We start from the raw sequence: 12964 nt of genomic DNA, 5'->3' as shown, positions 1-12964 counted from the left end.
GAGGGAAGGAAAGTGCATAACACAAGGTTTATGTAAGTACTTACTGGATACATGCAACAGCTAAAGTTCAAATTTGTGTTCTGACTGATTCAGATTAGTCCAACAAGGTGATCTAATCATTGTGTGTGTGTGGCGGGGAGGGGGGGGTTGGCTAGCCTGGCTCTCTTACCTGCTGTACCTCTGCTGGAGCCGTTTTCTTTCACAAAAAAATAGAAAATTGATGCATTTTCTTTCATTATTGATAAATTTTAATTGCTTTCCCCCAGAAAAACAATATGGTGGGGGGAGGGGGGGCAGGGAGTTATCTTAGGTATTCCACACTTACCATTTAATGGTAACAATGAAGTTCAGTGAAAGGTAGACTTCCGCACGCATTTAAACAAAATCACCAAAAGGCAATATAATACTGTCTCTTGGTTGTGGCCCAGTACAGCTGTGTTCCTACACTTTCTTATGCTAGCCCATTGAAGAAGGTTTATTTGCCACTAAGGTAGATTCTTCCACTTTTCCAAGGCACTCAATGCCTTTGTGAGCCAGCACTTCTGATTTGTCCACCCAATCCTGAAACCAGTAAATGCTCTACAAACTGCTCAGCAGACAGTTAGCATAAGTAGTGCTGACACAAGTCAGTAAATGTTGTTCTCTACTTAAGCACATAAAGATTTTCATGACTCCAGTGCTCCTTATGCAATATTTTATTTTTAAAGATTATATTATTAAACAGTTAAAAGATGCAAGCAATTTCTATATAGAGTAGGTAAGAGAGAGGAAAAACTTTTGTTTCCTCTGCATTTGGCAGCAGATAGCAAGCTCTGTATTTGTGTGGGTTTTCCGGAAGAATGTCCATCTGAGAACAGGGATCTGGGTGCATTTTGGGTGAGTTTTTTGCATGTGTGAATTCACCTTAAGCAGTTAAGCAGACATGAATCCTTCAGAGCAGCACGGACTTGCTCAGAAGCATGCCACGTGCCTTGTCACGTATCCCTTCTCATGGCGAGATGCAGAGAGGTAGCTTTCTCCTTGCAGTACCTGCTTTGCTTTTCATTCCTTCCAGTCAAACAGTCATTTGACAGCACATGGCGTAAGGCCAGACAAGAAACAGGGCAAGGAACAAACACAACATTTGAGGAACAAGAACACAATATTTCAGTGATCCATTCCGTAAGACTCCATATACTGCTAAAGAAAACAGGACCAAGGAGCAGACCTGAGCACTGGTCTCTGATCATCCCTAATTCTTCACTGTAACTATGCTCCATAGTTTTGTGGGATTTGGGTTGTGCAAATTCACATGCTCTGAAACAGGAGACAGGAGCAGTTTGGGAGATAGCATGTGCCAGCCACCACCTCCCAAGAAGCTGCATGTACAGGACTGTGCCAGGGCCAGTTCCCTCCACCCTGTGGAGTCCTCCAGCACTGTCTGGGCAGGCTTTGCCCACAAAGACACCCTCAGGTCCTCCCACCGTGCCATCAGGCCAACAACATATTTCCTCAGCTTCATGCTACCACAAAAAATAAAAATAAAAACCACACACACTTTGATGGGCAATGATACAGCCCTCACATAATTTCAGACTCCTTGAAATGCAAAAGCATATAAAAAATAGGTATTATCTTTTAAGGCTACAGGGATACCACACAGGGCCTGAGGAGGCCAAGGAACATGTGAATGGATGTGACCAGTCTGTGCCTCTTGTCTGCAAGATCAAACAGCAGCCCCCAGTCCCACTTTATTTAGCAGTGTAGGCACAGCCTTGGGTGACAGTTCTCCTGGGTAAAGGGAGCATTACAACACTCTCCTACCTTGCTCTTACAACCACCTCTGTTTGCTTTATAATAGGGTTTAAAAGTCCCTCAGGAAAGTTATTCTCCACTGACCTGTGTGGGTTACTTGAAAACCCTGTTTGTTTTGGCCCTTTCACATTTTATTGGGCATTTCTGTTTGCATTAGCGGCATTATGAATGCACCAAACAAGCCCCAGGTACTGGTTTGCGGAGCATTTAAACAGACCCAATTTTCTCAGTGCATGTGAGGTGACTTGCTGCCAAGCACATGCTTGCAAGGTCCATGAGTGTTAAGGAGCGTTCACTCTAGCCTATGAATGAAATAGGGATATTTTTTGCAGCAGCAGAGTATAAAAATTAGGTGGATGAAGTAAAACAGTATTTTTCTTATTGATATGGCTGAGGCATAAACAAAAGGCAATTACAAAACTTCACTGATGATCTATTTTGTAAAGCATTGGTTGTATTTATGGGGCTTTTTTTTTCCTCTGAATCTTTCTTCCTGAAGGCCAAGTCTCCCAGCTTCAGTTAGATACCGGTTCAAGATCAAAAGAAACCCCAGTTGTCTCTTGTGGAGGCCACCAGTGTCCCTCACTGACCAAAGGCCTTTGAGCACTGCTGTGAAAAGGGGCACTTCAGCCCCAAACCTCCCTCAGCTCAGCCCTTTGCACCTTCTGTGTAATAATGAAGCGCTGGAAGAGGCAGGCAGTAATTCGGTGCCCCAAGCACACCCCACAGTGAGGGCACAGGGAGAGGCCTCGTGGCAGCCTCACTCGCTCCTTGCCGGTCCCTATCTGCTCGCCGGCAGCATGAGGCAAAGCAGCTGCGGCGCCGAGCACAGGACATTGCCGAAGCGGGGGGCAGTGGGCCATGGGAGGGGGTGCGCAGCGCATCCCAGCCGAGCGCTGGAAGCGGTTTGCATCCTGTGCAGACAGGTAACGTGAAGGGGTTTCTTTATGAGATCAGCCAGAAGAGCATGAAAACAGCCTGCACCCTGTGCTTGTGCATGCACACAGCCGTGTGTCTGTACACGCATACACCCCCCCTGCGGTGTACAACTCTCGTCTGCAATAGCACCCTGCTGCCATCCTACTGTTCAACTCAAAATGGCTTTTTAATTTTTCCTGCAGCCAATATCTGATTAGTTCTTACCATCTCATGGCCTGAATTCACTTATACAATTGCATTCACAGCTGTTAAAACTCCTCACAATACTGCTTAACTCAGTAAATAAGAATTATACACAGAATATTCAGAATATTCCTGAGGCGGCTTCTGTCTTATTCACTGCCTTTGCTTGCAGCAGAAGATAGCATTTAGTGGATGCAGGGTTAAGGCAATGAAGCCTTCTCTAAATGTTCTCTCTCTGACCTTGACTATGGGCTTTATATACCAAAAAGGCAGACCCATATTTATCTTTGTCTAATTTTCAAGTAAAACTAATTCTAGATACCAGGTAAATTTTTAGTACATGTGTAAGAAATGTGTAAGATTTTCCTTGGAGGTCCCAATGAATATGCCCAAGACAAGTCCAAGTCCTTTGGTGCTATAAAGCAAGATATCTTTGACTTCTGTGGGGCTCTGTTGGTTTGCACCAGATGAAGATCTGTTTCATATTGCTCAGCATCCTTCCCTACAGCTTTTTTGTTAATATAGCAGTGGGCTAAAAGATATTCCAAGCTCCTAGCTCAAAGTAATGTCTCTCACTGCACTCCAAAGCAAATGAAAACCAGGCATCATTTTCCCCGAACATTTTTCTCCAGCAAAGAGGTGTGAAAAAGAATTTCCTTTTTTTTGTGTTCTACTATTTTAGTGTAGCACCTATTAAAAAATACCTTGCCTATGATGTTAGGGTTAGAAGACTGTAAAGGGAAAAAAATCTTCTGAGTGTGAAAATACAATGGCTATACACTCAGTATTACATGAGTGAGCTATTTTACCCTACATTCAGTTCATATGCATAAGAAAGGAGCACTAGCTTATATCTCAGTCGTTATTATTAAATTAAATGTACCTGTGCCTAAGATGATGAGTCCCCTGCAGTTTCTGATGTCAAAAGCTTGTTTCAGGCTTCTGACATTTTAATTCATAAAGGCACTACCCTGTATAAATCTCTATAATCTCTCATGCATTATGCAGAATTTTTCCTCCTGCCAGCACTCAGAATAACTGTACTCACCCCCTGCAGCTAACGCCATCTTTCCTTGAAATGTAACTGCCTCCCTAGCAGCAGTCTAGAGCAGCGTTTCTGTGCCAAACTCTTTTAGGGCAATGGAATAAAGAAATAATTTCTAATTCAGCAAGGGAAATTAGCCAGAATGTAATTGTCCACGTTGCAGTCTGGCCATTGTTCACAAATATGTATGACTCTTTGGCCTGACTTCAGAGCTGAGCCCACCAATTCAGCGCAAATCTAGCTGCTCAGCCTATCTGAAAATCTGGACATGACTGAATGCAAATGGCCAGGACTTGGTTTGTAATGAATTGTCCAAAAGACACTGATAATAGGCTCCGTATGGAGGGAACAGAGGCGTACAAAGAACTATTACTATCACCACCACCATCTTTTTATAACACCGGGGAGTTCCTGGAAGATCTCTGCTAATCAGGACCCAACCTCTTGACAAATAAGACCACAGTGTGATGCTGTCATGGTCTGAAAACTTGGTCGGGGCAGAGGGATCGGCAGGGGAGGGGGTTAAATAAGTCCTTTTGAAAGCTAGGAACTTGAACAAGGCACAATGAGAAATGTACAGGTTCTTCAGTTTCCTGCAAATAATGGACACTGTGATGTGTTGTAATGTGACTGCCATAGCCTTCAGCGGGAAAACAGTGCAAAAACCTAGCCTAGGCATATTCAGCTCCAGAGTGGCTGGGTAGATTCCCAGTCCTGCTGCCTCTCCTCCGTCCTACAGCACTCTGGATTGCCTGGAGGAGCAGGTCTTTGTTATTGAGGATGTTGTACCTGCTCAGGTTCACCAGTTTATCAAAATTTTCAGAGGAGTAGATTAGCCTAACGAGGTAATAGGGTGAGCGGCTGTTGTCCAGATTTACGTTGCCCTCTTCCATCTCCGTATGACAGCGCTCTACCCCTGCAAAGGAAGAGAAAAGCCACCACAGTGAGCTGAATCTGGACTATAAAACACGTGATGTTGGAGAAGATTGATCTAGTTAGCAGAACTAGCTGTCAAAAACAGCCTCCAGGAAATTGTGCTCCCTGAGACTGCAGACCTCACCCCCACACACCTTGAAAAAGCCATTCATGGTCAGCTTTCCCGGCTGCTCCTCCTTCCCCTTCCTGCTAAAACTCAGACCTGGAAATCCCCGAGGGGGGCTCAGAGGAATCATCACCTGCCCCCCTTGTCTTGCAGCTGCAGCCAGTCATTACTGGGCAATGTACTCCTGGGTCCATGTCCTTTCCCAAATCCTACTCGGCTGATTCTCAGACAAGCCACACACCTGGAATACCTTCCAATATTCATGATTAAAGCTGGTGTTCAGTGAGTAGACAATCTAGTACATACAAGGAGGCCTTGTGATGCTAACCAGGCAGAACTGCCTATTCCGATCCATACTCCCTGTTGTGTCAGTTTTTTTGCTAAGTAGCAAGACACTGTGATTACCTCCAAGGGCCAATGACTTCAACAACCTCATATTTATGCTCCTTTTTACCTAACTCCTTACAGCTTGAACCAAATGTGCCCAAACCAAAAATGTAATGCAAGATGATTGGCAGTCAGGCAACAAACAGACTGCATTTGAGATATTATTATTGAGATATATACAATGCTTACAAGAACCACATAAAAATGATGCATGAACTATGCTTGAGACATAGCAGGTTTTAGTCTAATCTAGTGGTTTCCTGGCAGCATGACCTCAAGGTGTTGGGCCCAGGCTGCCACTAGAAGTAGCTGTATCACAAAGGTCCAAGCTTTGCTTCATTGAGCCTCTCAATGTTGAGAGTGCCATATAATCTGCGCTATCCACATCCAGGCAGCTGCATCTGTCTCAAGCACACAAAGCACAGCTGATAGCTGCAATGTAAATGTGCACTTGCAAAGCTGATTCTTTCTCTTTTCTAGAATTTAAACAGTTAAAAGCAGAAAAAACAAATACCCACATTCCACAAGGTGTCTCTCAACCATCTAGAAATGAAAAGCTCCACTGTTAAACTTGAAATCCCCAGGTTGCCAAGGGCTCTCCTCCCCCAACCACCCACATCAGCTGCTGGCTGTCAGCTTGATTGATGAATCACTCAGGGACATGCAGATGAGTGTCACAGCTCAAAGATTTGGGCCTGGAGCACTGAGAAGCTGCAGCAGCTGCTTTACTCTGCATAATCTCGTCCATCCTTCATTCAGAGTGATTCTAAAATACTCACCTGTTTTACTTGCTAGCCACTGTTGAGCAGCCTTACCTGACTGCCCCTTGCCATCTAACAGGCCTAGTCCCCTCTACAGGGTATCTGTCTCCTCTATCTGTTCATCTGTGGAGTTGTATATGGGATTTTGTTGGTGTATCTGTTCATGCATGTATTCTCTGAGCATTCAGTGGTGAATGTCATAGCAGAAAAAGAGCATTACTTAACTTTCCCCAAACATTCCCTCAGAGACAGCCATTTTGTTTGCTTTGGTCCCAGAAACACAATATGGTTTTGGGTAAAGCTGGAAGGAGAGTGAATGCCCTGTCTCTTGTGCTGAGCAGTGGGGAGGGACAGAAGTTCCCTGTGGGCCTGGTAACTCAAAAGGGGTATGTGAGATACTTCAGGGTTGGTTGCTGTGAGAGCTCCAAGCCAAAGGAAGGTCTGAGTTTAAGGAAAACAGGTGGCAGAGGCACCAGCAAGATAAAACCTGCTGATTTTTGAAGAGTATCCCACAATCTCTTGGGAAAACCTGGTCTTTACTGAGGCCGCCTTGTTCTTTGCTGCTTCATGCCTACATTCAAAGACAGTACCGGAAGGAAGACCCCACTGCCCAGGGGCTGCTGAGCCTCCAAGCAGAACGGACCCAACTGCATATGCCCCTATAGCAAAGCAACGTCTGTCACTGAAGTCACTGGAGAAAGGATATGAGTTGTGTTATCTGAGACACTTAGACTTGCTTTCTGTCAATCATGTGCATGGTCACCAAAGTCTTTTGCAATGCTCTTTAGCAAGTACACGATAAGGACCTTCTCTGTGAGCTAATATAGGCTTTTCCTTGTGTACTCCCCAGACCAACAGAGCTGTTTCTTAGCAGCTCTTTCTACTCACTATCTTTTTATCAAGCAAGTAACCTCCTTCTCCCATGACACTTGTACCAACACCATACAATGGCTAGGCCAATGTAGAACAATCAGTAACTTTCAGTCTTATTCCTGTGCCAATTAATTATTGCATCCACTTCACCTCCTACCATTTATTCTTCTGACCATGTTGGGTAAACATGTGCCTATTCCTTCTGCTCTGACTCCCTCCTGAATCTCAGGCTACAAGCATCATCCTTACCATCACTGGACAAAGGAACAAGGGTGTGCGAGAAGCAACCTCTGCCCCGCCTGCTTGTTTACTGCTGCATCCTAAATTGATATGGGGTAGGGGAGGGAGGAAGGAGCCAGCCTAGCACAGATGTTCTAGGTCCTTTCTAGGCCAAGGAGGAATTCTAGCCTTCCCTTTTCCCCAACATCTTCCCATTGCAAGTAGTACCTTCTCCAGTATGTGTTGCAATGTAAGCTGTGGCTTGAAGCCATGGTCTACCCTAATGCATCACTGAGTCTGTTGTGGTTTGCTAACCTGCCTCTTGAGCTGATATGTGGAGGCTAACCTGTACAAACGTAGATCTGCCTCAGACACCTCTGTTGCATCATGGCTTACTGGGATATGCCTTTAAAGACATAGCATTTCACTCAGTAGATGGGTAATATAAACCAGGTTTTAGTGAAAAGGTTAACACAGCTAGGTTAATGGGCAAAAAAAAAGGTTAACACATCCTGCTTCTCTGCCATGGTAGAAATTCATGTATTTTAAGCTTAATGCAGTATCCTAAACCTGGCCTTAGAGAGGACTGGACATCCTCATTCATAGCCCAACGGAAGAGGTAATCCCACATATACAACCACGATGGGTGGGGGACAGGGTGGTCTCACTCACACAAGGACTGTCCCCTTTCTTAGAGCTATTGCTACAAAGGACAAATAGGATCCTTGTTGTAGAAAGACAGCTGGCCCAAACTCAGCTAAAATGAATAATTCTTATTGACTGTGAACTTACCAGGTTCCTTGAATTCCTTAAACGTGTCATTTACAAGGGGAAAATGGATTACTATAGGTGCTCTGGGGTCCTCTGCATCCGAAAACACGTAACACTCCTTTGGGTTCTTCTCTTCTTCTTTACTTAGCTCGACTTTGGGGAATGGGATTCCTTGTATCTTGCAATATTTGTATGTCATCTCTAATTGCTATGGACACAGAATGAGATCACCTTAAAGCCAACACTAAGACAAGAATCAGGTTTCCTGGGATAACATAGAAACACTGTGGCAACTGAATTTAATCCCTGAAATGACTCTACAATGAATGTATAGTCCAAAAAAGCCACAGAATAACCCTTTCTGCCACCACTCACCACAAGTCAGAAGATACTTTCCATCAGCCTGTAACATATTTTACAGCTAGAGGGAGTGAGCAAAAGCAACACTTAGAATATATCATGAGGGCAGAGCAGGAAAAATGATGGTCACATCTCCAGTGACCAATTGTTACTGCAATTCCCAGAGGATACTAGGCAGTGTATGCTACAACCATTTAAAGAGAAAAGAGCCCAAGAGTTTCCATAATTCTGATCTTGGAGGAAATTTCCTTCTTGTTCCCAGATATGGTGACTGGCTTACTCTTGAGCCTATGATTAAGACTTTGACAGCCACGTACTTGAGAGTTTTAATAACACAAGCATCTGCCATATTCTGTCTTATGTCCTGTTAGTCAGTCCCCAATCCCCTCCCCCCAAACACAAAAGCCAAATAAAGGGAAGGGGGAGTAATTTTCCTGACCACCCAAGTGGACCTGCAGAAGCCCTGAAATATGTGATTAAACCTACATAAACATGGTGCCTACAATACAACCTACAGTGATCAAACCTCATTCAGTCCTCTGCTTTGGAACACCAACAAACTCCATTAGTCACCTCACAAGCTGACCTTTCTAATGCTGGGAACACTTCCATGCCTTTATCAGTTATTCATTTTCAGAGCAACAGGTCATTGTGTAATATGAGCAGCAGATATTAATTTGACTATTAAACTTCACAGCTTCACAAGAAGAGTGTTACCAGGGCTGCAAGGAGCAGAACATGTCAATCTTCTTACCTTGAACACATTTCCCAAACCGTAATCAAGTGAGATAATGACATCCACGTTCCTCTCTGGCTTGAAGAGTGCTGCACCACTGGTGTTAATGAAATAGCCAACATCTATCAGGCAAAGACATTTCTCCAGCGGTGTCAGATTGTTAGGGTAAGAGTCCAGGACAGTGTCTGAAAAACATTTCGAATACAGTTACTGGTGCATTGGTAAGAAACAAGGAGTCAGTAATTCTGTCTGTACTATGTGTTAAGGGCAGCCCCATGGTCCAGATGACCAGGCTCACCTCCCTCCATAGTACGACCCTAGAAATGTGGCCTCAGGAGCTCACTCTCCAAACTGCACGTCTGAGCACATCTGGCCTGTTACCACGCTTCCCCAGGCACACTCACATAGGCAGGCTGTGAGGCAGCCAGGCAGAGGGCAGGTGAGACATAGACCCCGCTGGCCTCACAGCTGCTCTGAGGATTGATTTTTCAGAGAATACAGACATAGCTGATTTTTTTCCCCCTGCTAAGAACTGGGAAAAATGCAAACAACAAAAACAATTTCACAGTGTAGCAACAAATCTAGCAAATGCAGTACATCACTGCTCTCTTCTCCAGGTGCAGCCATTAATCCCACAGGAGAGAATGTCTTTTGCTTTTGCACCCTCAGGATTAGATTCCTCTCCCAGCTTGAAAACTCTGATTACAGCCTGCTTTCAGTGACTTCTCATGTAAATTATCTTAGTTATTCCACAAAAAATACCATGTCATGCATTCATTATCCTCTACCAAGAGCTTAAAATATTGCTTGAATTAATTAAACCTCACATTCACCCCCAAGGCAGGCAAAAGTGGATTATACCAAGTGGTAAGCTGAGATCTAAAGCCCAACTCCTGACAGCCAGACACTTACTTCTCTGCTAGCAATCCCATCAATCTCTCTGTAGACAGCACCACCACCATTGTTCCCCTGTGGAAAATACCATTACTACATTACTAGTCCCATGGAATAAGAAACTTCCTGCCATGGTTTTAAATATCAAAATAGAGTTTTAAATGATTTCTTCAAGTTCACAAAATGAGGTAGCAAAGCCCAGAGCAGACCCCGCAAGCCTTGAATCATTTATACTTAAGTGTTTTAGGGAATTATTGATCACAGAAATACTGCAGGTAAGTTCCAGCATTTCATTTCTTTCAATCTTTCTGCCTCCCTGGCCTCATTCTGAAGTGTTGATTTAAACTGAGTAGAATAACTCATTTGTTCCACAGTCTGGAATGTTAGACGGCATCTTGAAGTAATAACTTATATTTTTTCCATCCCCTCTCTGTCAGACTTTTACAAAATCATTTGCTTATTTTAGCATTCATGGCTGCTGGGAATTCTCAAATTATGTTGTAATCAGAGACATTTTCCTTGCAGTTCCTCACAGAAGAAACAGAGCATGCTTTTTAGTTTTATTTGGCCAGGTGAATATTTTTAGTTAAAATTCCATTACTCCCATTTTCTTATCATGGAGATGGAACTGGGCAGCACTTATTCATGGCTGGATATATGAATCAGAAGTAGGCAGTTCCTTGGGACAGCATCTACTTCTATTTCACACCCTAAAAGAGACTTTGGAGAAGTCCTTCTTAAGGAATTCCCTTGAAAGCATGAGCCCTACTGTAAATGTATTATACTGATGCGATCTCAAATTTACCACCATGAAAATTAGGCCTCTCCACAAGCCATTTAAAGTCTTGTTCTAATGTGTCATATAATCTGAGCTGCAGGCAAGTCTTTAAAACATAGCTATATTCTGGAAACTTCACCATTACATCATTTCTGTTCATAGAGCTGACATCTCCTCCCGCCTTTGTGCTAGGGATGGATCCAGACCTGTTTTTTCTTTGGTTTCATACAGGCAGCAAAAAGAGGCTACAATATCTGCTAATGTTTCCCATTCCAGGCTTTTTTTTTTTCCTTTCCTTTTCCCACTCTAGACTACATGCTTTCCACTTATTTTACTTTATTTGTAGGATATCTACCGTGAGGTAGTCTTTATTATCTCTATGCTCTCTTCCTTCATATCCTCCTTGAAACCTGCCTCTACCCATTTGCCTTTACAAAATTGCTAGTCAAAAAATGTAGGGGAGAAGATTTTTTAAGATTTACTGACTGGCAATTTTATCCTTCACCCACCTTCTTATGCTGCTTGTTTTCTCCTTCTCTCACCCATCCTTCTTATGCCACTTTTTTCTTAGCGCAGGCTGTTTTAGGACAAGCACTTTTTGCTTACTGAATATTCTGAAACCACTTAGCCCACTGTGGGCTCTGCCTTATTCCACAAAAAAATCCATCATCTCTTGCCATTGTCAGCAAACTTCAGGTAGCAATGGCAGCCAGAGACAAAATGTGTTGTAACTTGCACAAAACAGGAGAGACAAAAAACAAGTTGCCAAAGAGAAAGACTCAGAGGAGGCTGACAGCTTAATTTGTTTTCCTGCCGAAAATTAATCTTAACAGTATGGGGCCCTCCTACACTGCTACCTGCTTGTGATATATGGAACAAATGAGGGGGATTACAGGAAGGTTTGTGATGCACAAAAACTCAGCTTCAGCACCTTGCTATCATTTCACAGATAGATAGGTTCATAGATTTTGAGGTAAAACCATTAAGACTGTTTGCTTTGCCCTCCTGCAGAGCAGAGGCCATAGAAGAATACCATTCAATTTATACATCAGGTCTACACATTCTGTTTGAGGTGCAATATAATCAGTCCGTGGCTTTATCCTTCTGCTGTTGCATCCTGTTATGCCTGTTTCTGAAGGGTCAAAGAGAGGTCCCTGGTTGGATAAATCAGAAATACTGCATATATGGGCAGCTACATGTTTTCAACCAATCCATTCATTCATCCCATCCACATAATTACTTTCTATTTTATGCTTTTAGTGTTACCCTTGTTCCCTGACCTCAAAACATTCTACTCTTCTCTGAATCTTTGGACTATTGTACCTGCAGAGTGGCAAACTTCCTGCAGAAGGGCATGAGGTCACCCAAACTACAGGTCTCTTCAGGAACTGAAAAAGCGGCCCATGGACTGATTAATTTTAATTTGCTATCCTTAAGAAACAGACACTAAACATAGCTCCATCCCACCAGCTTTCCAAAGCCTGAGAAAATATCTCTAAATGTAAGATTTCCAAAGTCTAAAAAAAAATAATAATAAAAAAAAAATCTGAGATGTTACCTGCACATTGCAGCTAACTCTTTGTTGCAGTTACCTTTCCATTCAGTAAATTCTTCCTGGTGGATATAATCCTTATGAAATTCCAAGCCTCTCAGGAAGTTATGAGTCTTTCCCAGCAGTGGACGCTTTGTCATAATGTCCTGAAACATTTCATACAATTTCCCTGACAAACAAGACGGAGGCTCGATGGCAGTGGTATCATCCTCAGGGGAATGTCTTTCTGGAGCAGAAAGGGAAGTGTGAAAAAGAACATTGGTGACCTGTTCTGCCATGCACCTCTACTGGCTAGCTGCCCTTCCCATCTTCCTGTGCACCCCTCCCCTTCTCATTTCTTGCATTCTGCTTGAAAACATATGCACATGATCCTATTCATAAACAAAGACAGGTTTGTTTTTGTTTAAAGCAAACACAGCTTTTGCCTTTTACTCTTTCAAATGACACAGTTGCTTTATACTTTTGCCTATGAGCAAAAGGCACCCCTTTTATTTGCACAGTCAGAGCAGGAATCATTTAATAGACTGTGAGCAAATTTTAAATGAAAAACATTTGCAATTAGCATAAAGTGTGACTGTGGATTAAAAAAGAAAAGAAAAGAAAAAATAGAAAAAAAAGAGGAAAATGTCA

At 43.1% G+C, this 12964-nt stretch overlaps 1 protein-coding gene across 1 annotated transcript in view; it reads right to left on the bottom strand.

Annotated features, from left to right (window-relative positions):
- Nucleotides 1-3946: 3946 nt before the first annotated feature.
- LOC106498213 (cytosolic phospholipase A2 beta-like) overlaps nucleotides 3947-12964 on the bottom strand; it is a 31139-nt gene continuing 22121 nt past the window's right edge. Inside the window, exons 18-21 of the mRNA XM_013959364.2 lie at nucleotides 12375-12560; nucleotides 9129-9295; nucleotides 8036-8222; nucleotides 3947-4877 (exon numbers count right to left, since the gene is read on the bottom strand). Coding sequence (XP_013814818.2) covers nucleotides 4633-4877; nucleotides 8036-8222; nucleotides 9129-9295; nucleotides 12375-12560 — 785 coding nt within the window. The 3' untranslated portion in view covers nucleotides 3947-4632. The remainder of the gene's footprint in view (nucleotides 4878-8035; nucleotides 8223-9128; nucleotides 9296-12374; nucleotides 12561-12964) is intronic.

Source organism: Apteryx mantelli, chromosome 4, assembly GCF_036417845.1.
Source record: "Apteryx mantelli isolate bAptMan1 chromosome 4, bAptMan1.hap1, whole genome shotgun sequence".
Taxonomy (NCBI): domain Eukaryota; kingdom Metazoa; phylum Chordata; class Aves; order Apterygiformes; family Apterygidae; genus Apteryx; species Apteryx mantelli.
Note: the sequence above shows the minus strand (reverse complement) of the source record. Positions and strands in the feature narration are given on the sequence as shown.